This window comes from Pongo abelii, chromosome 18, assembly GCF_028885655.2.
Source record: "Pongo abelii isolate AG06213 chromosome 18, NHGRI_mPonAbe1-v2.0_pri, whole genome shotgun sequence".
NCBI lineage: Eukaryota > Metazoa > Chordata > Mammalia > Primates > Hominidae > Pongo > Pongo abelii.
The window spans coordinates 56,502,395-56,530,302 of NC_072003.2; the positions used below are offsets into that span (position 1 = coordinate 56,502,395).

At 47.0% G+C, this 27,908-nt stretch overlaps 3 protein-coding genes across 8 annotated transcripts in view; 2 read left to right on the forward strand and 1 right to left on the reverse strand.

Moving 5' to 3' along the window:
• The window catches only part of RSPRY1 (ring finger and SPRY domain containing 1), a 51,098-nt gene extending 47,264 nt beyond the window's left edge, over positions 1-3,834 (forward strand). For 3 of the 4 annotated variants that reach the window (XM_009250753.3, XM_009250754.4, XM_063717085.1), the window contains exon 15: positions 2,262-3,817. In XM_009250753.3, coding sequence (XP_009249028.1) covers positions 2,262-2,358 — 97 coding nt within the window. In that variant the 3' untranslated portion in view covers positions 2,359-3,817. 4 annotated transcript variants of the gene reach the window in all.
• A 4,728-nt stretch (positions 3,835-8,562) lies between these two features.
• On the forward strand, positions 8,563-16,966 carry ARL2BP (ADP ribosylation factor like GTPase 2 binding protein). Of its 2 annotated transcripts, none has more exon segments than NM_001132439.2 (6): positions 8,563-8,782; positions 9,444-9,505; positions 11,882-11,988; positions 13,111-13,196; positions 13,760-13,856; positions 15,517-16,940. In NM_001132439.2, coding segments are annotated over 6 exon segments (492 nt in total). In that variant the 5' UTR covers positions 8,563-8,744; the 3' UTR covers positions 15,619-16,940.
• A 643-nt stretch (positions 16,967-17,609) lies between these two features.
• PLLP (plasmolipin) overlaps positions 17,610-27,908 on the reverse strand; it is a 30,346-nt gene continuing 20,047 nt past the window's right edge. The window contains exons 2-4 of one of the 2 annotated variants that reach the window (XM_054533962.2): positions 25,201-25,374; positions 21,780-21,902; positions 17,610-19,376 (exon numbers count right to left, since the gene is read on the reverse strand). In XM_054533962.2, the coding sequence (XP_054389937.1) occupies positions 19,323-19,376; positions 21,780-21,902; positions 25,201-25,374 (351 nt within the window). In that variant the 3' untranslated portion in view covers positions 17,610-19,322. Of the gene's footprint in view, positions 20,349-21,779; positions 21,903-25,200; positions 25,375-27,908 lie in introns of both variants that reach the window. The other variant, XM_002826461.6, reaches the window with a different exon arrangement.

Consider the following 27,908-nt stretch of genomic DNA (forward strand, 5'->3'; position numbering starts at 1 on the left):
GGCTAGTTTCACAGGTGAACTCTTTACAATTTTCAGGGAATAGGTAGCCCAATTCTATTTAAACTTGGCCAAATCATACAGAAAGTAGGAAAACCATAATGTTATTTTTAGTAATCATACTAAAAGCTGATAAAACTCATAAAAAGAAAAAACTTTTTTTTTTAATGAATATAAATCTAAAACTCCCAAATAAAATATTAGAAAGTAAGACCCAGCAACACGACTGGCAGGGGGAGTTATCTTAGGAATGTAAGGATGGTACAATATAGAAATCTTAGGCTGGGCACGGTGGCTCACACCTGTAATCCCAGCACTTTGGGAGGCCAAGGTGGGTGGATCACAAGGCCAGGAGTTTGAGACCAGCCTGGCCAAGATAGTGAAACCCCATCTCTACTAAAAATACAAAAAAAATTAGCCGGGCGTGGTGGTGAGCGCCTATAATCCCAGTTACTCCGGAAGCTGAGACAAAGAATTGCTTAAACCTGGGAGGTGGAGGTTGCAGTGAGCAGAGATCGTGCCACTGCACTCCAGCCCAGCCAAGGGCAGGTTTTTTTGAGATGGAGTCTCGCTCTGTTGTCCAGGCTGGAGTACAGTGGTGTGATCTCAACTCACTGCAGCCTCTGCCTCCCAGATTCATGCAATTCTCCTGCCTCAGCCTCCCGAGTAGCTTGGATGACAGGCGCATGCCACCAGGCCCAGGTAATTTTTGTATTTTTAGTAGAGACAGGGTTTCACCATGTTGGTCAGGCTGGTCTCGAACTCCTGACCTAAAGTAATCCACCTGCCTCGGCCTCCCAAAAGTGCTGGGATTACAGGTGTGAGTCACCATGCCCAGCCTACAATATAGAAATCTTTAATATAATTACTCAAATAGGCCAGAGGCAGGAGAAGGGGCAGTTATCACTTCAAGAATGCTGAGAAAGCATTTGTTAAAATTCAGTATCCATTCCTAATGGATGAAATATTACAAAACAGAAATGAATGAAGGGACGAAAACAATATAAAATAGGAATGAATGGATACTTCCGTAACAATATAAAAAACACATATATTTCAGCCAAATGCTAGTATCTCCTTATTTTTTCATTTTTATTTATTTATTTATTTTTATTTAATTTTTTTTTTTTGAGACGGAGTCTCGCTCTGTCGCCCAGGCTTGAGTGCAGCGGCGTGCTCTCAGCTCACTGCAACCTCCGCCTCCCGAGCTCAAGTGATTTCTCTTGCCTCAGCCTCCCAAGTAGCTGGAATTACCAGCACCTGCCACCATGCCCAGCTAATTTTTGTATTTTTAGTAGAGACGGGGTTTCACCAGCTAGCATCTTTTTAATGGTGACACATGAGAAGCATTTCAAGAGATGTTGGGAATAAGATAAGGATGCCTACTGTCACCACTATGACTTACAAAATACACAAAAATCAGTAGCTCTTCTAGCTATATGTATAAATAGCAGCCAATTAGAACATATAATTTTTTTACAATGGTTAAAAAAAAGGGCTATCTAAGAATACATAGCAAGAAATATGTAGAGCGTATATGAAAAAAACTTTTAAACTACCAAAGAGTATAACAGAAGACTTAAATAAATGAGTCTCTTCTTGGATAGGAGGACCTCTCAGTATTGTAAAGGTGACAGTTTTCTCTAAACTGTAAGTTTAATTTGGTCAACATAAAAAGAGCAACGTGATTTTTTTCTGGAACTTGACATGCTGATTTAAAATTTAAGGCAAGAAAATTCTGAAAGGGAGACGACAACCATACCACATCTTAGAATACATTAAAATAAATGTTAATAGTTTGGTCCCATTACTATATGACAAGAATGGCAGAATAATGGAATACAATAAAAGCCCAGAAATAGAACTAACTAAAAATGAAAATTTACCATATGACAAAGGCATTGTGTCAAAACTGTGGTGAAAGATGGACTGTTTGGTAAATGATTCTGGGATAAATGGCTAGCTTTCTGGGGAGAAATATTATATCCCTACCTATATGTACACATCTGTAAGTATATGCTGTGCACATATAGAGTGTCTGAAAGAATGCATATGAACTTTTTACTTGTTCCTCAGACTAAGACAATTGAGGATCAGAAATGTAAGATTTACTTTTTATTTACATATTCATTCTTTTAAACCATGTATAATTAGTAACCCTTTCAATGAACAAACTTGTTAACATTTTAGATTTAGTTGGCAGGCAGTTGGAGTTTGACCTTTTGAAGCATTAACTTGACTGACTTTTCTGTGTTTCTCCCCAGTGACCTGTGCATGGATTGTGCCTTGCAGCTGGAGACCTGCCCATTGTGTCGTAAAGAAATAGTATCTAGAATCAGACAGATTTCTCATATTTCATGACACATGTGAAGAGGCATCGTGGACTTTTTTCTACTCAATTCCAGCCAATGTTGAAAAGAAAAAGAAAAAAAAACTCTCTAATCGGTTGTACACACATTGAAACTTATAGCCATGGCCAGATTTTATGCTAAAAATGGTAGTTTGTCAAAGACAAAATTCTCTTAGAATCTAATCCAACTTGCCAGCCCTGAGAAAATCCCTTTTAAGGCCAAGGAAAGCTGAATGCTAGCAGCCAGGCCTGTGGTACTTCCATGAAAAACCATAGCAGACAATGCCCTCCCAAGTACTGAAATCACACTGGAATCCTCCATGTTGGGTTCATTTGATTGTTTAACACAGGATGTGTTGTGTCATTCTGAAGTTTTTATTTGGGGCAGAAGTCTTTATGGAGATGTAAATGACAGCGTTTCTGGGTTATGCATAACTTCTCACTGGTCAGAGACACGAGTGTGTCAAGCATGGATATTGCATTGCAAGACTTGAATCTATAAAAATTAGAATCACACAGTACTACAAGCAAAACAGAGAACCTGAAAGAAGGTGCACAGACTGTAAGAAAAAACCCAAGTTTGTGATATTTCAGTGATTCCAAAGAACATTCTAGGTTTTTTGTTTGTTTTTTTGTTTTTTGGGTTTTTTTTTTTTTTACTGCAGAAAATTGGTGGTATTTTCACATTCATAGTGTTTCTATCCAATTTCAGTACCCACATTTAATGAGGAAAAAATGTTTTACCAATGAAGGAAGAATTCTTAAATTAGCTGTAATGTTAGGTTGGAGAAAATTTGGTATTTAGGGTATTTTTAGGGTACCATCAAATCAGATTTCTGTTTTTTTGTTAAAAAAATTTTTTTAATCAGTATTGTTTTTACAAGTAATATACTTTGAAATTCTTGAACTAATAGTCTCAAAAATTCTAGAGGACAGTCTGAGAACACGTATTTCTATTGTTCTAAATAAATACATGTTTTTGAATAGTAAGTTCAATCATGAATTATTGACTATGTCTTCATCAAAAGTGTTAATCCCTCTCAGGGTCTCTGGTGAAGACCTTCAAGAGTTTGGTTTTTTCTCCCAGGAAATTGGAAGGTAGAATTGTAAATTCTTAGAACTTCTTTTATAATGGTGTACCTCAGCAGCTGCCTTTCAATTTATGCCAAGTCCTTACAGAGTTTATACTTGAATAGTAAATATGTCTTCTGAGTTTTACAGTGTCTTAAACTCAATGCACATTTTTTTTTCTTCTTTTTCCACCCCTTCTTGTTTGTAGTTCATTATACCTGTCCTATTACAGAACTGATTTCTTTCCTGGCTGTACATGTTGGGGTGCTGGATTTTTTTCCGTGTCTTTAGTCTTCCATAAATCCAAAAATATATATATATATATATAAATATATATGTAGATACATGTTCTCTTCTTTAGCTTGTGGTGAATACAGTAATTTGCATTGAAGAATAAAACATCTGTTGCCTTTTTTGACTAAGATTTCACAACTTTCATTGGTGTATACTGCTAAGGTTCCAAGACATTATACTCTCAGACTTTAAGGGCTACTTTTGGGAGTAGGAGAGAATCAAGTATTAGAATTAAGAATAAGGCCACTTACTCATCCAGCAGATTGTTATTGAGCACCTAATATGTGCTGGGCACTGTGCCTATGTGGCATACAAAATATCTGTTTGTAGAGCTTATGTCTAATAAGCTTGTCTAATTATTGTCTATTATTATGTCTAACAGTAATTTGGAAGTGGTCCAGCTGAGACTAAAGGTAGTCTGTACATTTAGTGGAGAGAGGGAAAAATAGATGGAATTAATAGATAATTTGCCAGGCAAAGGAATGCAGGAGCCTAACAGCTTTCTAAAAATCTACCCTTGAAGTTTGTTCCTAAGGTGGGGAGAAGACAATATATTTGTGTTTATTGTAACAGATTTTTAGTGGAAAAGAATAGGGTCCTAGAGAGAAAGAGGGGGACCTAATTTAGATGGTGGTGGGAGTGTCAGAAGAAACCTCACTGAGGAAGTAACATTAGTGAAACTTAGAGGAGGAAGTAGGACATAGCCTGGCAGAGACAGGACTAGCTTCTAGGACTGGGTAGCTAGGCGAACACAACATTTTAGGCAAAGGCACTAACTGAGGAAGAATGGGTCTCAGTGGGTTTGGGGATCTGATGGAAGGCCCCTGTAACTGGAAAAATAGGAAGCAAGTAAGTAGAACAGGTAATGCTACAGTGTTGGAGAGGCCAGGGAACTGCTCAGAAGGCTATGTGAAGGATTTTCTATTTTATACTAAGTGCAGTAGAAAGCAAAGGTGTTTAAGCATGGAAGTGCCTTGATAATTCTAACAGATGGCTCTGGCTTCTATTTGGAGAATGGAATGGAGGAGTAGGGTGGGCTGGGGGTAAAGGACAAGCAAAAAAATGGAAATAGACCGGTAAAGAAATGTGTGGTCCAGCTGAAACTAAAGGTAGTCTGTACATTTAGTGAAGAGAAGGAAAAATAGATGGAATTAATAATTTGCCAGGCAAAGGAATGCAGGAGCCTAACAGCTTTCTAAAAATCTACCCTGGAACTTTGTTCCTAAGGTGGTTTACTTTTCCTGTTCTTAACTTCTAGATCATAAAACAAAAGGGCTTCAATATTAAATTGATCAAATCATCCAGGATGGAAGCTAAGTTGTAAACTTGGAGCCACCTCAAAGGGAAAGACAGGAACTCCCTATCAAAGAAAAAACTAGGGGTTAGCAAGCTATGTGGAAGAGTAAAATCGTACATCCATATTCTGAACTGAATGTAAGCATTTAAGAGAAATTAAAAGCTAGACTTTTACTACTGATAAATTGTTACCAGGGAGAAAAACAAAAAATTATGGCATTTTGTCAGGTGATTCATTGAGGAAATCCAGCATTTCAGCCAAAAAAAAAAGTTTTTTAATGAATTGGCCCCTTTTTAAAATGACATAGAGCAGAAGAAAGTCATGGTGCCATTTGCAGAGTGCCAGGAAACTGATTCAGTCACAAAACTGACACAATTTCACTAGCAGAAAATGACTTTTGCACAAGTTTCAACCGTCTTGAATGTGTATCCATGAAAACAAACCATCCACCTAAGATCAGCTCTTTCCAATACTGCCCATCATCTACCTTTTGCTATTTATTCACTCAGAAGAATTCCTAGTGCCAACCCCCAATCAAAGGATTTTAAAAATGAGTATTAATGGAAAAACATTTAGTATATTCAAGTCAATTTTTAATTTTTGCTACAAGTGGAAAAAGGCCATTCTGTATTCAGGAGAAAACGTTCTGATTTCCAAGAATATGGTTTAACAACCCAGGGATTAGGGGCTATATAGCATGATGGTTGAAATAGGCCCTTTGGAGTGGGACTGGACCCAGGTCCCACTAATGCTTGGTTTCCCAGTCTGTAAAATGGAGATACTACCCACCTCATACCGGTTTTTTGTTTTTATAGGGTCTCAAATATTTCAAAAGGAGACAATGTATTTATAAATGTTTAGCACACTATCTGATACATCCTTGAGTGAGTGGGTACTTTTTATCTTTATCCCCATTTGTTCCTAGAGTCAATAAGGGTGGTGAAGTGGATTAAAAGATGGCCACAAATTATTTGACATCCCTCCCGTCAAGAAATGAGGTTTATGTCTACTCTCCTTAAATTTGGGTGGCTCTGTGTCTGCTTGATCAGTGGAACACAGTGGAAGGGATATTGTGCCAGTTTCCAGTACCAGGCCTTTAAGTGACTGCCAGCTTACATTTCAGTGTCTCTTGAAACACTTGCTCTTGGACCCAGCACCATGGTGTGAGAAAACCCAAGAATCCCCTGAATCCTATACATGGAGAGGAACTGAAACCCCCCAAACCCCGGCCCCAGTTCTCCAGCCAATGTCCACAACTGAGAGCCAAGAGCCACCACTAATTTGCCAGCCATGTGAGTAAACTTGGAGGAAGCTCCTCTAGTCCATTCCAGCTGCCCCAGCCGACACCAACTGGAATAGAGACTAGCTGGCCCTGCCCAAATTACAGATTAGTGAGCAAAATGGTTGTTTCAAGCCACTAAATTTTCAGGTGGTTTGTAACAGCAATAGATAACCAGAACAGATTAAATCAAGGTGTGTTCCTCCTCCACTCCATCAATGACTTAGGAAGGGTAGGCAAATTCATTTTGTCCAGAAATGTGTGGTATATAGAGAAAGTAGGTCATGAAGAAACTCTCTGAGTTTGCTGTGAGCTGTGTGACCAGGGCTTGACTAAACAACTCAGTCCAGTAATTCAGCAAACCTTTTAAAATGCCTATCTTCCACTTGGTGCTAAACAGAGTAACTCATAATTGATGCCACCTGACCGGGTGTGGTGGCTCACACCTGTAATCCCAACACTTTGGGAGGCCGAGGCGGGCAGACCACCAGAGGTCAGGAGTTCGAGACCACGCTGGCCAACATGGTGAAGCCCTGTCTCTACTAAAAATACAAAAATTAGCCGGGTGTGGTGGCACGCACATGTAATCCCAGCTACTTAGGAGGCTGAGGCAGGAGAATCCCTTAAATCCGGGAGGCAGAGGTTGCAGTGAGCCGAGATTGCGCCACTGCACTCCAGCCTGGGCGACAGAGCAAGACTCCGTCTCAAAAAATAAATAGGCCGGGCGCAGTGGCTCACACCTGTAATCCCAGCCCTTTGGGAGGCCAAGGCGGGCGGATCACCTGAGGTCGGGAGTTCAAGACCAGCCTGACCAACATAGAGAAACCCCGTCTCTACTAAAACAAAAAAATTAGGCATGGTGGCGCATGACTGTAATCCCAGCTACGTGGGAGGCTGAGGCAGGAGAATCGCTTGAACCCGGTAGGCAGAGGTTGCGTTGAGCCGAGATCGCACCATTGCACTCTAGCCCGGGCAACAAGAGCAAAACTCCATCTCAATAAATAAATAAATAAATTAGTTAGTAATAATTGATGTCACCTTGGTCACAGCTGTCACACCCGACTGTGTCTTTGTAACCATCTTTGTTCCAGATCCCACGGATATCTATTTTACGTCCATTCAAAGATGTCTGCTAGGCCGGGCGTGGTGGCCCACACCTGTAATCCTAGCCCTTTTGGAGGCCAAGGTAGGTGGTTCACCTGAGGTCAGGAGTTCGAGACCAGCCTGGCCAACATGGTGAAACTCTGTCTCTACTAAAAATACAAAAATAGCCGGGCATGGTGGCAGGTACTTGCAATCCCAGCTACTCGGGAGGCCGAGGCACGAGAATCGCTTGAACCTGGGAGGCGGAGGTTGTAGCCAGCCGAGATCGTGCCACTGCACTCCAGCCTGGGCGACAGAGCAAGACTCCGTCTCAAAAAAATAAAAAATGTCTGCTAACCCATTCTGACTGGCCACCTGACCCTCAGTTCATACCTTAAACCCCTCTAGTTCCTCTAGTCATATACCACACTTTGGCCAAAAGGTATCATGCAACTAAAGAGACACAATGCTTAGTTGTCCAATCAAGAGAAATCAGCTCAAACGAATCCTTTTTCAAAGTTTGGCAGTTTTGAAGAGGCCTTTTCCTGAAAGGTATCTGATTCCTGATTGCGTGGCTCAAAATAGTTCTTCAATTCTCATCTTGTATAATTAGTCAAGAAACCAATTACTGCCAAGTAATCTTTATGATGCGAAGATTATAATGTAAATTACAAGACATCTACCTCTTGCGATAGGGCTTTCCTTCCACGAGGGGTAAGAACTGTCTTGAAATCAGACGTCAGCATCACCTGGTTCAAGGGATAAGGGACTGGCTCTCCAGCGACTTGGCAACTTACAAGCGCTCTTCAAACACGCCTTAAACTACTTATTTAATCTTCCACAGTCAGGGAGGCGCAATTTATTCTCGAGTTGCGAGTGAGAAAATTCAGGCTCGTGGCTTCGATTCCTTCATCCGTAAAATGAGGCGACGTGAGACCGAGTTGCCACACAACGCGTGCTCGCCGAGGCCCCGCATCCCTCCGCACTCCCTTCCGGGACTTCCTCTCCCTGTCTTGCCCGGCCCCGGCATCTGTAAGGCGCGCCTGTGACTGGCTGCCGGCCAGCCGCGAGGCGGTGGAAGGGGTTGCGGTGGCCATGGTGACGGGAGGCGGGGCGCCGCGCCCCTCCGGCAGTCACCGAGGCCTGGACCTGCGGCGTTGGCGGCGCGCGCAGAGGACCAGGCGGGGCGTAGAGGCTGGGCCGACGCGTGGCGGCAGCGGGTATCCAAGGCCGGACCTGGCGCGCAGGCGCTGACCCGACCTAGCAGTGAGCGGGCCGCGGCCTTGGCTGAGAGGCCTTAACCCCGCCGGCCGCCGCGCCCTGCATGCGAGTTGGGCCGCGGGCGGGGTTGGAGCCTACTCGGGGCGACGGCGATGGACGCCTTAGAAGAAGAGAGCTTTGCGCTGTCTTTGTGAGTAGCTCCGCCAGGGCGTAGGTGACTTGGGGCCGGGGGCAGCGGGCGTTCGCCCCGGGCCTGACCGTATAAAACAGGTGTCCTTAGGGGCCGGGCAGGATGCGGGCCGCCAAGGTGCCGTCCCAGCTCCAGGCCTTCGTTTTGTAGAGTACTAAGGCCGCAGGTTTCGGGCCCCGCAGGACAGGAGTGCGAGGCGGGTGTCACTGTTGATCAGCGCCTCCATCACAATCCCCAGCCGCCAACCCTCAGCTGTCAGCAAAGCCTGGAGGGGTTGAGCGCCCGAGGCCCCTCCACGCCTCCCTGGCCCCCGCCTCCCGGACTCCTGAACAATTGACCCGCCTGGCAGATGTTTCGCCCGTGCCGTGTTCATGCTCACAAGCAGACAGGTATGGGGTGATAGCGAAGAGCCTGGAGAACGGGTTTTTATTAAAGTGGAGTCATGACATTGAACGTTCATGTCACAAACGTGCGGAGTGTGTTTTCTTCTGTTTGGACTTACTAGATCAGACAATCAGTCATTCTTAATTGTTGAAGATGGGTGATGGGAAGTTCGTTTTGCTACTCTTTTTTCTCTTGTGCATGTTTGAAAACGTCCATACTAAAAACATTTTTTTAATGCATTATTTGAAATAGCACCTAATCCAGGCATGTTTTTCAGCTCCTCCACCTCTGATGCAGAATTTGATGCTGTGGTTGGATATTTAGAGGACATTATCATGGGTAAGCTTTTAAGATACTGTTTTTAAGGACTTGCTTGCTTCTTCTTTAAGGACATTGAAATCAATTTGGAGAGTTAATTTTAAAAAAAGAAAACATCAAGTTGCCTGCAATTTTTAATGTAGCACAATGTAATACTTAAGTAAAGGCTTACTGCAGTTTGTTTTAGAAACAAACAGCCCAGTACTTCTGAAAACATCTAATAAGCATAGATTCAGAGGCCTGGAAGGGACTGACTCAGGCTAATGGGGCACCAGCAGTGTGGCGTTCTTCGCAAAACTATAGGAAATAATGATCTACTCTATTTGTTATGTAGGGTAAGAGCAATTTCATTTTTAGATAGTTTTGAGTTTTAACATTTTCATGCCATAAAACACATAAAACCAGGCCAGGTGCGGTGGCTAACGCCTGTAATCCCAGCACTTTGGGAGGCCGAGGCGGGCGGATCACGAGGTCAGGAGATCAAGACCATCCTGGCTAACACGATGAAACCCCGTCTCTACTAAAAATACAAAAAAATTAGCCAGGCATGGTGGTGGGCGCCTGTAGTCTCAGCTACTCAGGAGGCTGAGGCAGGAAAATGGCGTGAACCTGGGAGGTGGAGCTTGCAGTGAGCCGAGATCGTGCCACTGCACTCCAGCCTGGGCGACAGAGCGAGACTCCGTCTGGAAAAAATAAAAATGAAAATAAACACATAAAACCATAACCATAGGCACACATGGCCATAAAGAAAACAAGGTATTAAGCTTCAGGTGGTTCTGTATTTTCCTAGGTTTTGAGTTCCTACTTGTGGATGTATTTGGGCATCCATGAAACCTGCTAAGTAACAGACAAGCAGTAACAGTCCCCAGAGGTTTAAGACAAGTATGTAGGAGGGGAAAACTTACATTTGAGAAAATTCTGTTGACTTTAAGTTTTATGAGAATTGAGAAAAGAACACTGTTATTTGGTGTTATTGGCTGTATGGCTTAATCCATTTAGTATGAAAATTACTGACCAAGTTTTTATACCTTCAGGTATAAAGGTTCATGCCCTTAACTCCTGAATATAGATGTTTCATCATTAAGCTCGTTTCCCATGTGGACTTGGGGATTTCGGGGGAATACTGAAGAATCCATTCAGTTCTCTTGCCTATTATACCCTATATGCTATGGGAAAATGAGCCTTCTGTGAGCCTACAGAATTTATCCCAAGGTCTGGGTCCTTTCTGAAACTTTCCTTTTATTTTTAGAAATAATCTATTCAGTTGTTAAAATTCCTTATTCCGGGCTGGGTACGGTGGCTCACACCTGTAACCCCAACACTTTGGGAGGCCAGCGCAGGTGGATTGCTTGAGTCTAGGAGTTCGAGACCAGCCTAGGCACCATAGGGAGAACCCTGTCTCAATTTAAAAAAAAAAAAAAAAAGATTCCCCATTCCCTATCATTTATTAAGTGTTCACTATGAACTAATCTATTTACATGAATTCTCATCTAAATTCCACTTCCAATCCTATATGATAACTACCATAAACCATTCTTATTTTCCAGATAAATGAGAAGTTTATATGGGGTTTAGAGAAATTAAGTAACTTACCCAAGGTCACACAATTAGTAAGTAGCTGAGACGCGATTCGAACCCAGACGCGCTAGCCTCTTTCAGACCCCATAATCTTAATCACTACACTGTTTCCACAACTGCTGCTGAAGTTATATCAAAATAAGAGAGAACCAATTCATTCCTTTTCAGAAAAGTGATGTGAGGGAGTTCCCAAGCTACCCTGTGTGGGTATGGTTAAAATGGACTGAAGGATGGTGGTGATCATTGCACAACAATGTGAACATACTTAAAGCCACTGAGCTGTGTGCTTAAACATTAAAATGATAAAAAAAAATTGTATACCTCACCACAATTTAAAAAGAAAAGAAGGCTGGGTGCGGTGGCTCACACCTGTAATCCCAGCACTTTGGGAGGCCAAGGCAGGCAGATCACCTGAGGTCAAGAGTTCGAGATCAGCCTAGCCAACATGATGAAACCCTGTCTCTACTAAAAATACAAAATTAGCCCGGCGAGGTGGCACACACCTGTAATCCCAGCTACTCAGGAGGCTAAGGCAGTAGAATCTCTTGAACCCTGGAGGTGGAGGTTGCAGTGAACCGAGATCGCACCATTGCACTCCAGCCTGGGCGCCAAGAGAAACTCCAGCTCAAAAAAAAAGAAAAAAAGGTTGGGCTATTTCAACATCAGGGTCCCATTTAATACCCTCTTAAAACATCAGCTTTCCTTCCAGAGACTGACCATTGAGAAAGCAGTACTGCTGACATAGATCCTGCCTACTTATAAATCATAATGGTTGGTAATCTCCATTAAAAAGAATAAATTTTCCCCATTGTGGTTCAGATGACGAGTTCCAGTTATTACAGAGAAATTTCATGGACAAGTACTACCTGGAGTTTGAAGACACAGAAGAGAATAAACTCATCTACACACCTATTTTTAATGAATATGTAAGTAGATTTCTATGTCTCCTACCAGGAGGTCAGAGTTTTTTAAAAATTTAAATTTAGAATCAAAAGACATTGAAATTTGCTGCCTTTTAAAATATGCCACCAGTACACTGCCAGGAATCCTCATTAGAATCTGGTTTAAGTTCATTTTCCTCTGCACAGCCTTTGGGGCTATTTTCCAAAAGGCTTTCAGGCAAATATTTGATTACCTCATCAGCTTCTTATTTAAAAGAAGTTTGACCTGGGCTTGGTAGCACACCTGTAGTGCCAGCTATTTGGGAGGCTGAGGTGGAAGAATCACTTGAGCTCAGGAGTTTGAGACCATCCTGGGCAACACAGCGAGATCTCTGTCTCTAAAAAAATAATAATAATAAAGATAATAAATAAAAGACGTTTGGCTTATCATAATCCTGCTTTTAATCACAGTACATGAGTTCTTCATACCTTGCATTTGCATGCTTTTGACAAACCTTTCTGTTGTCACATACTCTTTCTTTCTTCTATATACTCCAGTCACATATGCATGACTATTAAGTAAAAGTGAAAACTGAGACCAAGATCACTAACTATTTGGTGGAAAAACCAAGACTGGAACCCAGGAACCTCATCTCGTCACCCTTGGGTCTCTACACTTTACCCTGAGGCCTCTTAATAGCCCCCTGGGATTCTGTCATCTAAGAATCCATTTCGGCCTCCAAGGCTTTATTTTCTTAACACAGAAGCATGGCATAAACAAACCTGCCCAGAAGGAACCTGTGACTGCCTCCATGTCCATATGTTCTGTTTACACAGATGCCCTCTACCCAGGAGGCAAAGCCCCCACTTACTGCATCCTGCACTGGGTTGTGGGTGTGGGCACTGTGCTACTCACTGTCTCCACCTGTGTCAGAGCATCCACCCTGTTACAGCATCATTATCAGCTAATGCTTCTCTTCCACACCAGGCTGAGTACTTCTCCAGGACAGGAGCTGTGTTTTGGTCCTCTTTGGTATCCTTGGCACTCAGTGTAGATTGTGGCACACAGACGTCAGGAAATGTTTAGAAAGGGCTGGGCAGGCTTTCTGAAAAGAAGTCTCGTTTTCCCAAAGTATGATCTCACCAAAATCCTTTCCACTGTTGCAGATTTCTTTGGTAGAAAAATATATTGAAGAACAGCTGCTGCAGCGGATTCCTGGGTTCAACATGGCAGCTTTCACCACAACATTACAGTGAGTTGAGCTTGACTGATTTTTGTGTTTTGTTTTGTTTTCTCACTTTCTTCCCTCCCTAGGCTGACCAAAAGACCCTCCTTGTTTTGTTTGTTTTCCTGTGCATGCCCTTGGTGGTTAGGTCCTGTGGAGGAAGCCCTCAAACCTTTTAATGAAATCTTGAAAAGACCAGGCATTGGCTCATGCTTGTGTTCTCAGTGCTTTGGGAGGCCAAGGGAGGAGGATCACTTGAACCCAGGAGTTCTAGACCAGCCTGGGCAACATAGTGAGGCCCCGACCCTACAAAAAATAAATTAGTCAGGTGTGGTGTTGCATACCTGTGGGCCTAGCTACTCCGGAAGCTGAGGCTGGAGAATCCCTTGAGCCCAGGAGTTCAAGGCTACAGTGAGCTATAATTGCCCCCCTGCATTCCTGCCTGCGTGACAGAGCAAGACCCAGTCTCTAAAAAAACAAAACAAAAATAATGCGGGGGGTGGGGCTGGGGTGGTGGAAAGAAAAACGAAAGCAATCTTGAGGACTGTCTCATCATTCATTCACGAAACAGCCATCTGTTCCATTTGCAGGCACCATAAGGATGAAGTGGCTGGTGACATATTCGACATGCTGCTCACCTTCACAGATTTTCTGGCTTTTAAAGAAATGTTTTTGGACTACAGAGCAGTAAGTTACTACTCCTGTTTATTTAGCCACTTTGAGCTACTTAGAAAATTCCAGGGAGAAATACCGAACATGAACCTCCCGCACTTCCCCCATCATTCTCCCTTCAAACTGGCCGATGAGGCATCAGAAGAGTGAGCTGCTATTCTATTGTGGCTGGGACCTTCTCATGTTTTCATGAAACAAGCCCCAGGTACCATCTTAGAGTTCCTAATCAGAAGGACAAAACCCAAAAAGCAGGTCTCAGGTCTCATTCTGCCTTGCCTTTCTTTTATTTATTTATTTTTTTTTTGAGACAGAGTTTTGCTCTTGTCACCCAGGCTGGAGTACAGTGGCACGATCTTGGCTCACTGGAACCTCTGCCTTCCAGGTTCAAGCGATACTCCTGCCTCAGTCTCCCGAGTAGCTGGTACTACAGGCACCTGCCACCACGCCCAACTGATTTTTGTATTTTTAGTAGAGATGGGGTTTCACCATGTTGGCCAGGCTGGTCTCAAACTCCTGAAGCATGGTCCGCCTCGGCCTCCCAAAGTGCTGGGATTACAGGCGTGAGCCACCGCACCTGGCCCTGCCTTGCTTTTCTTATAATGCAAGCTCTTTATAAGAAAAATAGGAGACTGGGCATGTTAACTCACACCTATAATCCCAGCACTTTGGGAGGCCAAGGCAGGCGGATGGCTTGAGCTCAGGAGTTTGAGACCAGCCAAGGCAACATGGCAAAACCCTGTCTCTATGAAAAATACAAAAATTATCTTGGTGTGCTGGTGTGCATCTGTAGTCTCAGTCAGCTACTTTGGGGGCTAGGTGGGAGGACCGCTTGAGCCCAGAAGGTTGAGACTGCTGTGAGCTGTGATTGCACCGCTACAGTCCAGCCTGGGTGAGAGAGTCAGACCCTGTGTCAAAAAAAAAAGAAAAGAAAAGAAAAAGAAATGGGTGTGGTGGTGCATGCCTGTAGTCCCAGCTACTTGGATGGCTGAGGCAGGAGAATCACTTGAGCCTAGGAGTTTGGGGCTGTATTCACAGCAGTGGTGCCTGTGAGTAGCCACTGCACTCCAGCCTGGGCAACATAGCAAGACCCCTATCTCAAAAAAAAAAAAAAAAAAAAAGAAAGAAAAATGTTTTCCAGTGACGGGAGGTACCTTTTAAGAGTGCATTTTAAGAATGACCAGGGCCAGGCTGGACACAGTGGCTCATACTTACAATTCCAGCACTTTGGGAGGCCAAGGCAGGAGAATCACTCGAGCCCAGGAGTTCAAGACCAGCCTAAGTGACATACCAAGACCCTGTCTCTACAAAAATAAAAATAAAAAAGTTAGCCAGCTGTAGTGGTACACACCTGTAGTCCTAGCTACTCAGGAGGCTGAGGCAGGAGGACTACTTGAGCCCAGGAATTCCAGGCAGCAGTTAGCTATGATCAAGCCACTGTACTCCAGCCTGGGCGATAGAGCAAGACCCTACCTCTTTAAAAATAATATTTAAAAAAATTAAGACTAGGGCAAGCCAGTATTGAGCAGAAATGCAGAATAACCAATAACCTGTGTTCCCTTCCTATGTACTGTGGAGGTCCACGTTCCCAACTTCAGCTCTGCCTACCCCATATCAGAGGCAAGATTCCAAGCCAGGACTCTTTCTAGTCCTTCCTTTTGGTTGTTTTCTCATATAGGAAAAAGAAGGCCGAGGACTGGACTTAAGCAGTGGCTTAGTGGTGACTTCGTTGTGCAAATCATCTTCTCTGCCAGCTTCCCAGAACAATCTGCGGCACTAGGTCCTACCTCCAGCCAATGAATGGGATCATTCTGGATGTCACCAGCCCAGTAGGCTCAGCTCATGATGACAGAACACATCTTGGAAAGACTGACTCTGTTATGTAACTCTTCATTTATGTTAAGTATTGATAGGTCAAAACCAAAATGACCTAACCCTCCTGGACCTATTTATCCTGAAACAACACCTTGTATTCATTAACCATAGTACTCCTCCGCACCTCAAGTAGACACCTCTCTCAGGAGCTTCTGAGTCAGACGCCTCTGGAGCGAGCCCTATGTCAGGCACTCCACCTGGGGGGCCCTTCCCCAGCATACCTGCTGGTGTGTAAGTGTGGACTAACCTGCCGCCACCACCCTCTGTTCCAGCAGGTCCTGCATGAATCTTTGTGCACTTGCACCTCTTTTTCACATGGGCCACAGTTTCAGTACTTCAGCCTCAGTGGGGTTCCTGATGTTTATCTAGGGTGTTACTCAAGCCCAGTTTGAGATTTTGGAATCTCCTGTGGTCACATCTTGTCTCGGCTGTAGGAATCAACAGAAGGAGACGTCCTCTACATAAAAGCTCCATGTGAAAAGCTACTGTTAGTCTTAACATTTGCAGTCCTTGTGTCACTGTCTTCTGGTCCTGATGTAGTCCCACTGTTTCTAGAAGTCTCTTTTAAGCATTATTTTTGAAAAAAATATAGTTTTATAGATGAATACTCAGGCTAACCTAGTGGATGTGATCTTGGAACTTCCGTGATTATCCACTTAAAGATCAAAGTATTATATGCTGTGTGCTTTTTCGGTGTTAGTACTGTGAAGGCAAAAATGCTTTCTACATTGGCATTCATTCCTATTTTACTGGGCACCTATGAATGTATGCTGTGTGCTAGAAATAGACTAAAACATATTCCTATAGCATGTTAGTGTGTTTGCATGTTTGCTGAAAATCCTTTGTGTATAAACCAGTTTGTAAGGTTCTCTGGGTTAGGTAGGGACTCTGCAGTTTCTTCCTGTCAAAATCTCTTCTACCAAGATGGTGTTCCACTGTCCAGCCCAGCATGAGTAGCAGGTAGAGCACAGCTTTACTGGCTGTTTGTATGCTTTGATTTAGTGCAATGTGTGGTAGATTACTTATCAGAAAACATATATGTCATCTCTAGAACAAAGAAAAAGCATAGTAGTTCAATTCCCAGTGTGTCCCTTTGATTTTTTTTAATAGTAAAAATAAGAATCTGTACTGACTTTTCACTTGGCCATTCTGGTTTTAAAGGACAAGCTACAAGCTCTGTGTTTTTCTGTACTGATGTGTCACTTATTAAATACTTTTGTACCATGAGTAAAATTTTAGGTGTTTTGCAAGAACCACCATTCTCAATGAGTCGTACTCTTTCTTTAATGTAGGCATTTTTTTTTTCAAAATGCCACCTCTCCTGGGCTTGCTTTCCCTTGCTTTGTCTATAAATGGGACTGTCCACCACAGCCCAGGCATGCTGGGGGCACTTGCTAAGACCTGTGGACCAGCCTGCCTGCTTGAGAAAAGGCCAGTGGACAAGTCCAGAGATTAAATGATGAAAAAACAATGATAAAGGCAAATTGGTTTTTCACCCTTTTTTTTTCTTTTTTTGGGGGGATGGAGTTTTGCTTTTGTTGCCCAGGCTGGAGTGCAACGGCACAATCTTGGCACACTGCAACCTCCACCTCCCGAGTTCCAGTGATTCTGCTGCCTCAGCCTCCCAAGCAGCCAGGATTATAGGTGTCTACCACCACGCCCAGCTAATTTTTGTATTTTTAGTAGAGACAGGGTTTCACCATGTTGGTCAGGCTGGTCTTGAACTCCTGACCTCAGGTGATCACCCGCCTCCCAAAGTGCTGGGATCACAGGTGTGAGCCACCATGCCTGGCTGGTTTTCACCCTTTCTGCTCAGAAAAAAGGAGGCAAGTCTGTTGTCACTTAATATTATAAGTAGATGTTCTCATTTCTTTTAAAATAAACTAGCAGCCTGTCTGTCCATCCACAGACACTTAGACTGTGATGTCAGGTGCCACCTTTGATGGGGCTCCCACCTGCCCTGGGGTGAGGAAGCCCCAGTCCTCTTGCTTAGGACTCCTCCCCAATGGGAAGCAATAGTCACGCAAATTGCTGAGCCTTAGCATTGACTGCCTTTAATGTCCCCCCCGAAACAGGCTTTTTGATTCATGTTGGAAACATAAGAGGGGTGAGCTCTCTAACTTGCCTGGGATGTTGTTTTACATTTAAGTGCAATGCCTTTCCTTAAAACCAAACTCTTATAACTTACTCCTGGAAGGACTAATTTATTATTCAAACTCTGAGACTTTAGAGTAAAAAGTGATGCTATTAATATTTATACCAGGGCCAAGTGTGGTGATTCATGCCTATAATCTCAGCACTTTGGGAGGCTGAGGTGGGAGGATCACTTGAAGCTGGGAGTTTAAGACCAGCCTGGGCAATATAGCGAGACCCAGTGTCTACAAAAAATTTAAAAATCAGCCGGGCACAGTGGCTCATGCCTGTAATCCCAGCACTTTGGGAGGCCGAGACAGGCGGATCACGAGGTCAGGAGATCGAGACCATCCTGGCTAACACGGTGAAACCCCATCTCTACTAAAAATACAAAAAATTAGCCAGGCATGGTGGCACGCACCTGTAGTCCCAGCTACTCGGGAGGCTGAGGCAGCGAGAATCGCTTGAATCTGGGAGGCAGAGGTTGCAGTGAGCCAAGATCACGCCACTACACTCCAGCCTGGGTGACAAAGTGAGACTCCGTCTCAGAAAAAAAAAAAAAAAAAATTAGCTGGGCATGGTGGCCTGCACTTGTAGTCCAAGCTACTGAGGAAGCTGAGGTGGGAGGATTGCTTGAGCCTGGGCAGTCAAGGCTGCAGTGAGCTGTAGTTGTGGCACCGTACTCCAACCTGGGCAACAGAGCAAGACGCTGTCTCTTAAAAAAAAAAAAAAATTGGCCAGGTGTGGTGGCTCACACCTGTAATCCCAGCACTTTGGGAGGCTAAGGCAGGCGGATCACGAGGTCAGGAGATCAAGACCATCCTGGCTAACATGGTGAAACCCCATCTCTACTAAAAATACAAAAAATCAGCTGGGTGTCGTGGCGCTCACCTGTAGTCTCAGCTACTCAGGAGGCTGAGGCAGGAGAATTGCTTGAACCCAGAAGGCGGAGGTTGCAGTGAGCCAAGATTGTGCCATTGCACTCCAGCCTGGGCACTAGAGCAAGACTCCATCTCCACACACAAAAAAAATAATAATAAAATAAATAAAAAGGGTACAGAGGGTACCTAGGAATGCTTTTACCTTATTGTTCAGAGATCGTTGCTCTGTGGTGTTGGAAAAATAAGCTCAGGAGTACTCGGCTGCTTTCCTCTGCTGTCTCTACCAGCTCTGAGCAGGCAGCATGGCCAGCCACCTTGATTATATGACCTCCAAACTTCACAGACTTTCAAGGTAGATGATATTGTTGAAATCTTTGATTCAGTAAGCTCATCTAACCTGCCCAAAGCAAGGGTGACTAAGTTATTGTCAAACTGAGTCACTTGTGAGAATAAAAGGCTGTGCTATTCTACTTATGCCAGCACAAACAGCATAAACCAGGACTGTTCCAGACCCAGCAAGCAGGAAGTATAGGCAGCCTTCCTCCGGTCAAAGAGTTGGCAGGTGGTGCTGAACGACTCCAGAACGTGAACTGCCCTACAGCAGGCATCTTCTTCGGTCAAGCTGAGGTCTCCTGGAGGTTACAAGCACCTGCAAAAGTGATTTGCCAACATCTTGTCCAAATAATTTCTCATCTTTATTTTTATTAAAAAATAATAAAACAGTCACCACCAACCACGTGACAACTCGCCAGGCAAGGCCTTGCTTCCCTCCCTCCTTCGCGTCCCGTGTGCCTAGTCAGCAAGGTCAAGGAGGCAGTCGGCACTGATGTTAGCTTCGCCCAAAGGGAGTATTACAGAGAGAGGCTTGGGAAAGGGAAGGAAACCTGGACAGGCTTTTCAGCATTGAGAAATCACTTAAAACTGATTTGCTTTCAGTAACTGGTATGTCTGAAATGCAGGGAGGGAAGACCAAGCTGTCAACAATCAACCCACTTTTTACAGGTTGGCTCCAGGGAGAGGTTGGTCGAAACGGTGTTTAAAGGAAGGAGAGTGGTTTCAAGAGCTTGCTCAGCTCTCCTGGAACAAAGACTAAGGTGCTACATGTTGCTTGTTAGGCTTATACTACGGCGGGTCTGGGGCTGCAGGTCTGGAGTCCTTGTTAGTGCATTTAGTGCTGGTGAGAAGGGTGGGCCCCAGTCTTGGACGCTGAAGTCCTCTAAAGACAAGGCAGAGACACAGCCTCCGATCCCCCGTCACCTTCCACTGAATAAGGGGGATGGAGAGGAGGTCTCAGCGGTTGGCCTCCTGCAAGCCGAGATGCCTGCCAGCCTGGGCCTGCTTCCTTAGCGCTGTGAGAGCTTGTGTCTGACGGGCAGAGAGGAGCAAATGCAGTCCCTGTCGGGCTGACTCCGCGCAGGGCTCCCTAGCTTTGGGCTTGCAGGGCGACCCTGCTCTGTGACCCAGCGGCGGCTTCAGCCCCAGAGGGGGCCATGGCACAGGTGGTTTAGGCATAGCCGCCAGCCATCTGACTGGTGGCCGCATTGCTGCCTACTCCTCGCCAGGCCTGGTAGCTGAAGAAGGCACTCACTCCATAGGCGATCATCACCAAACACGCAAAGAACTGAAAGAGAGGTGAGAAGGGCTTAAGGACCGAGAGGGTGACAGTGACACAAGCTCCAACCAGATCTCAGGCCAGGCAGGAGGGGTTGTGGCAGCCGCACCATCTCACACTTAGCCAGATGCGTTTCACAGCTGTTTATCATGGGGCTGATGAGCACCAGGGTCCTGGGATGCCAACATTACCTTCTAAGCACGGGAAACAGCTAAGAACCGCAGGTGGGGCCTGTCAGATTGTGATAAGGGCAATGAAGGAGAAGATAAGAGTGACGCAGGGGACACCTAGCAAGGATTTAGTTCTAAAAAGACAACATTCAAAGGCCACCCTAGGAATTTCCTAGAACCAGTTCACGCCTCTATACTAACACCTGCAGCCACATTCAGAAGCTCCCCATCTCTGTCCCCATCACTGAATTTGCTGATTTCAAAACTGCCCTCATCAGGAAGAGTAAGGAACCAAATGCGTGCTGATCGAGGCCCTGCCCTCCCCTGGGCTTGGCTGTGGCTCCAGGCCTGGCGTCCAACCTCTCTGAGCGGGAACCTCCTGTCTGTCAAAAGGGACTGGTAGTCTCTTCCTCTCCCTCACTGTGGGCGTCGCGGGATCCTGGGAGGAGATGGTGTGCAGGGCCTGGTGGTGTGAAGGGTGACAGGCGTGGAGGGGACTGCAGCCACTTTACTGGCCACCTGACGTGGGCTCGGAGTTTGGGTTTCATGGGAGAGCCTACGAATCACCCAGAATGGTTTAAGCCAAAAGGTTTTTGCACGTGCACTTGTCAGTGGGAGAGCATGTTTTTCACATTCTCCAAGGGGGCACATGACCCTAAGTCAGTGTGGCACAGCTGATTTACAACAAGGTTCAATAGTTAACCCAGGCCGGGCGTGGTAGCTTACACCTGTAATCCCAGCACTTTAACAGGCCGAGGCGAGTGGATCACCTGAGGTCAGGAGTTCAAAAGACCAGCCTGGCCAACATGGTGAAACTCCATCTCTACTAAAAATACAAAAATTAGCCAGGCATGAGACTCCATCTCCAAAAAAAAAATACAAAATACAAAAAAATTAGCTGGTGTGGCAGCATACACCTGTAGTCCCAGCTATTTGGGAGGCTGAGTCAGGAGAATCACTTAAACCCAAGAGGCGGAGGTTGCAGTGAGCCGAGATCACGTCACCGCACTCCAGCCTGGGCAACAGAGCAAGACTCCATCTCAAAAAAAAAAAAAAAAATAGTTACCCAAAACTTCCATTGCCCACCACACACCACTCCCCACTGTTAATTATGGAAGCCTGGAGGCAGCCCGGCTCCCAAGACCCACTGAGTGTTCAGGTGACAACTCCTCAGGAGGTGGCAGGTGCCTGGCCTCAGACCAAGCGAGCAGCCTGAGTCCTGGGGCCAAGACCCTGCAGACCACCAAGGGAGCTTGGGAAGCAGACTCACCGAGGCAGCCGCACGCTGGTTATACGGCCGGGTGCCCCTCAGGGATGTCAGGTCAACTGCCGCAGAGCAGGCGATGAAGGCGGTGATGTAGAGAACGGTGGCACTGATGTTAAAGATCATTAACTGCGGGACATGGGGGTAGGGAGTGGGGAGAGAAAAGGCTTAAAACACAAAGAGAGGCTGGACACGGTGGTTCACACCTGTAATCCCAGCACTTTGGGGGGCTGAAGTGGAAGGATCGCTTGAGCCCAGGAGTTACAGACCAGCCTGGGGAACATAGGTAGGCCCCATCTCTACAAAAATAAAAAAGTTAGCCAGGCATGGTGGCGCATGCCTGTGATCTCAGCTACTTGGGAGGCTGAGATGGGAGGATCACCTGTTGCCGGGAGGTTGAGGCTGCAGTGAGTCATGATCACACCACTGCACTCCAGCCTGGGTGACACAGTGAGATCCTGTCTCAAAAAAAAAAAAAAAAAAAGACACACAAGACCAACGGTTGGGGCCTCTTGGTTCCCACTGGCACACTCCTTGAGTAGCCATTGGATGGGGATGCAAACACCTGGGTCTTTCCCACCAACAGGGCCTCAAGAGGCCACAGTTTCCAGGGGGTCAGCCCATGAGGCCCTGATCCCCAGGAGGCCTGCTGAGCAAGGAGCATGAACACACCTGAGGCCGGGGGAGGGGAATGACAGGAGGGCCTCAGTGATGGGGTAGGGGCAGTGCCAGACCCATTCCTCACAGAAAGAGGCCAATCCATGACCCATCCCTTTGTACCAGCTAAAGAAACACAGGCCACTCCTCCAAGTGTGGCCCAGGGCCAAGCCCAGGCCATCCCTGGTACCACTGCAAGGTTTGGCTCTGTGGCCAGTCCTGGGCTGGGCCTCACATCCCTCTCTGCCTTCAGGGGGAAGAATCTTTGTCTCCCTTTTGGCCACATCCTAAGCTCAAGGCTCTAAGCAAATGCCAGGGTCAGGACCAGGACGACCAGATATTTCAAGCTGGATACAGAACCAGACTGGCAGGAAGGGGCACTCTGCTGACAACCAGGCCCCAGTCCCTCATCCCAAACGCTTGGGCCCCAGGAGCCCATTCACAGTCTTCAAATGCATGGTCCTCAAACATTCATTCAGTTTGTCCAATATACTTTTAAAAAATTACCAACATTATAAAATTAGATTTCATGAAAACCTGAAGACTTCATGTAAAAATTTCATATTAAAAAAATCGTGGCCGGGTGCAGTGTGGCTCACGCCTGTAATCCCAGCACTTTGGGAGGCCGAGGCAGGCAGATTAGTTGAGGTCAGGAGTTAGAGACCAGCCTGGCCAACATGGTGAAACCTCGTCTCCAATAAAAATACAAAAATTAGCCAAGAGTGATGGTGCCCACCTGTAATCCCAGCTACACAGGAGGCTGAGGTGGAAGAATCACTCGAACCCGGGAGGCAGGGGTTGCAATGAGCTAAGATCGCGCCACTGCACTCCAGCCTGGGCGACAGAGCGGGACTTTGTCTAAAAAAAAAACTTAGGATATCAAAAGATTTTGCTCCAAAGGGGCTGCATTCCCACTAGGAACAGATGAAGTGAGTATAGAGGCAGCTTGCGATGGGCAGATGGATGCTGGCTTCTTCAGGGTCCCTCCTGACCCAATTCACTCACATATCGTGCCTGGATCCTGTAGGGGTCTGTAGCCCCCATGCCAGAAAATCTCAAGTTGGCCATGCTAATCCAGCCTTCTCTAGATGCAGTTAAGCCCTCTCTGCCCCATTCGTTGAGGGTCCAGAAGCACAAGAAGCAATGCCCTGCCACTGTGGCAGAAGGGAGCCTCCTTCCATTAACAGCCACGGCTGGAGCCCCAAATCTGCACCTAAGAGACACACAGGCTTTTATCTCCGGAGATTTCTCTCTTAGAGGCCCCTGGGACATGAGGGAGGGGGTGGACCCTGAGCCCGGAAGTCAAGGCGCCGCCTCCTCGCCCCAAAATCTTCCCTGCAAGCCCAGCGACCCCTGCAAACGCTGCCTGTTTCTGCCAGGGATGTCGAGATCTAACAAACCCATTTTGTCTTGAGGATGACTCACGTTTCCTCGGTTTAAAAAGTCATTGAATTCCAAACAATGCCGCCTAGTCCCAGCCTTGCTTGTCTTACAATCATGTGCCTTTCTCGTCTCTCTTCTCACTGAAAGCCTCAGACCCCAGCTGCAGGGGTTTTCCGGGTCAGAGGAAAAAAAAAAAACCCCAGCAGCTTTCTGTGTGTCTGGCCGGGGTACTTCCCATGTCCGCTCTCAGCCCTGTGTCCTGGGGAGACTGTCCTGGGGCAAACCTGGGGAGCCCAGCCTCTCCCAGGCCTCAGGGCCTCACCTGCAGGCAGCCGGGTGCCCGAGCTTGTCCTGCACACTTGAGGCCCTGCTCTGGGCAACTTCTGACAGCTTGCCCCAGCCTCCAGCCACAGGGCTGCCTACCTGGGCCAAGCTACAATCTCACAAACTCACACAACACAGGCACAAATTCTGACCACCCCCAGAGGGAATTTTTTTTTTTTTTTTTTTTTGAGGCGGAGTCTTGCTCTGTCACCCAGGCTGGAGTACAATGGTGTGATCTCGGCTCACTGCAATCTCCGCCTCCTGGGTTCAAGCAATTCTCCTGTCTCAGCCTCCCGAGTAGCTGGGACTAGAGGTGCGTGCCACCACACCTGGCTAATTGTTATATTTTTTGTAGAGACAGGGTTTCACCATATTGCTCAGGCTGGTCTCAAACTCTTGACCTCAGGTGATCCACTCGCCTCAGCCTCCCAAAGTGCTGGGATTACAGGCGTGAGCCACCACACCCGGCCTGGAAAAATATTTTTCAGATTCCAAATGGCCTCTTATAAATCCACTCAACAGCCCCTCACTTCTACGCCCCTCCTGGGACAAAGGCAAGCCTGTGTCCTTCCTGGCTCATGGTTCCCCAAAAAACCGTGCACCTAGGCATGGTGGCTCACTCCTGTACTCCCAGAACTTTGGGAGGCCAAAGTGAGAGACCTGCTTGAGTCCAGGAGTTCAAGATCAGCCCGGGCAATAAAGTGAGACCCCTCCTCTACAAAAAAAATAAAATAAAAATTAGCAGGGCATGGTGGTACGTGCCTGTAGTCCTAGCTACTGGGGAGGCTGAGATGGGAGGATCACATGAGCCCAGGGGTTCAAGGCTGCAGTGAGCCATTACTGAGCCACTGCACTCCAGCCTGCACATAGTGAGATACTGTCTTGAAGGAAAAATAGAAAAACTGGACCTCTGAACCATCAATCCTCACCTCCACCCCTGGCTCTGCAGACCAGCTTAGGTCAGTGAGGATGTCAGGCCACCCCCCCACACCCTGCCACTACTTTTAGGGAAAGTCACAGTGGTCCTGTCATAGCCACTTCCAGTACCCCCACCCAGACTCACCACCAGTGGCCAGGGAACCATGTACAACTTCATGTGCAGCTGAAACAGGTAAAAGATGAAGAGGACGATTGTCACCAGCCAGAGGAAGACAGCGACGAACATCACCCAGCCATAGGCCGGGTACAGGTGGTACGGGGTGTCCGCAATCAGCGCCCACACCAGCAGCCCCAGCACCTAGGAGGGTCAGACAGGGCAGGGTCGGCCAGAGATGCGGTTTCATTTCTTATCTAGCTAAGAAATATTGGCCAGGCACAGTGGCTCATGCCTGTAATGTCAGCACTTTGGGAGCCCAAAGTGTAATAATCGCTGGAGGTCAGGAGTTCAAGACCAGCCTGGGCAACAGAGCAAGTCCCCTTCTCTACAGAAAAATTAAGGCCGGGCGCAGTGGCTCAGGCGTGTAATCCCAGCACTTTGGGAGGCTGAGGTAGGCAGATTACCCGAGGTCAGGAGTTCGAGACCAGCCTGGCCAACATGGTGAAACCCCGTCTCCACTAAAAATACAAAAATTAGCCAGGCATGGTGGCACGTGCCTGTAATCCCAGCTACTTGGGAGGCTGAGGCAGGAGAATTGCTTGAGCCTGGGAGGCAGAGGTTGCAGTGAGCTGAGATCACGCCACTGCACTCCAGCCTGGGCGACAAAAGTGAAAATCCATCTCAAAATAATAATAATAATAGTTAGCCAGGTATGGTGGTGTGCACCTGTGGTCCCAGCTACTCATGAGGCTGAAGCAGGAGGATCACATGGGCCCAGGAGTTAGAAGCTGCAGTGAGCCATGATCATGCCACTGCACGCCAACCTCAGAGACAGAGTGAAATTGTCTCAAAAAATAGAAAAAATTTTAAAAAGGAATGCTGACTTGGCTCGTGTGATACACCACTGTACTGGGGCCCTGACCTGCATTCTCACTCCTCTTCCAGGTCTCAGCTGAGATGTCAGGTGCTCCAGGACACCCCCACGCCTCCAGCCGGCGTCCCAGAGCCCTCGTCAGTGCTCACAGGGCCCCCCCAGGTACCCACCATCCAGGGCCATAATCGTTCCCTTCCCCAGACTGCGAGCTCCACGAGGGCACGGCCGTAGCTGTCTCACAGCTATGTCCCCACACCCAGCACAGGACCTAGGCCCTGCCAGGGGCTCAGTAAAAGCTGCTGAAAGGAAGATCAAGTCGCCACAATCCCAGAGGCGGGAAGACAACAGCCCTGTGTCCTCCCTCCCAGCTGGGCCCAGCAGAGAACGTCACAAGGGCCTCTGGGTGACCTCCTGTCCGACACCCCACGTCTCTGGCTCTCCCAGATGCCCTTCTATACAGGTGTTGCCATCTCACAGGTGAAACTGGGCCTCCAGGAAGCCAAGGGGCCTACCTGTCACGCCGTTCCCACATGGCAGGATGGGCCCAACCATCCCAGCAGAGCATGGGTAGTGGCTAACAGCATGAACTCTGGAGCCCAGCTGTCTGGCTTCGATCCCGGCTCTCCTTACCGGCTGTGTGGCCTTGGGCAAGTGTCTAACCACCCTTGCTTATCGAATGAGTACAATGACCATTCCTACCTTGTAGAGCTACTGTGAGGACCCACAAGTTCATGCACATAAATGATTGCAACAGAAGTGTTTTTTTATTATTCCACAAGTCCGAAATGGACTGCACAGGCCCCAGCCCTCACAGCCACAGAGAATTCTCTGTGGCAGGTTTGTCGACTCACTATGCAGACTGTCTGAGGGTGCGGGCCAGCAAAGGGCCAGCTGAGGCAGGGCCCAGGGAGCTCGTGGAGGCCCCCAGAGGCACCTCAGATGTGGCCATCCTGGGCCTCCCCAGCCCCTCCTACCCCCCCAACCCTTGCTGGTGGAGATGCTCTGGACAGTGCCTTCTCCACGAGGGCACTCTCTGGAATCCCTGGCCACGGAGAGGACACAAGGCTCTAGCTTTGGAGAAAGGCTCCATTGCCAATCAAGACACACAGAGGTGTCCTCTTTTTCCCCTGGTCAGTGCCCAGGTACATGGCACCAAGGCTGCGTAGTGACCTTGCCACCAGCCCAAGGACAAGTCAGTGGGATCAGAGAAGCGGCTCCGGAGCAGGACCTGCCTCTGGCTGCTAGGGTTTGGAGACAGAAAGTCCTGGCTGCTCCCAGCAGCTGAGGGGCTGCCGCCAGCCCCTAGAGCACCTGAGGGCCTGGGCCCAGAGCACAGACAGAGCTGGGGTGCCCGCCAGGCACCCCATCCAAAAGCACCCTCGTCAAGGACCAGAAGGGAAGCTCCTGTGTGGATCCCTACAGAAGCCAGGGACAAGACTCGGGGGCCTGTAGCTGAGCTGGCCCAGGGAGCCCTCAGCCCTCACAACCCTCCTTCCTCTGCCTCCTCCCCATCCCCCAGGGATCTGGCTGAGGAAGGGTGTGGCCCAGTGGGGAAGTGGCAGGTGGGGCCTCGAGCTTGGGAGCCAAAAGCTGTGTGGCTGTGTGACGCTGACCGAGTACCTTCCCTGCTCTCCGAGGAAGATTCTGGGTTTTGTTCACTGCTGTATCTTCAGTGCCCAACAGTACTCGACACATAATATACGCTAAATACACAATGTGCTTAGGAACTAACAATCCTATTTCTTCATCCATGACAGAGATCAGAACCCTGCCCTGCACAGGCGCTGTGTATTAAAAGAGGAAGCAGTGGGGCTGGGCGTGGTGGCTCATGCCTGTAATCCCAGCATTTGGGGAGGCCAAG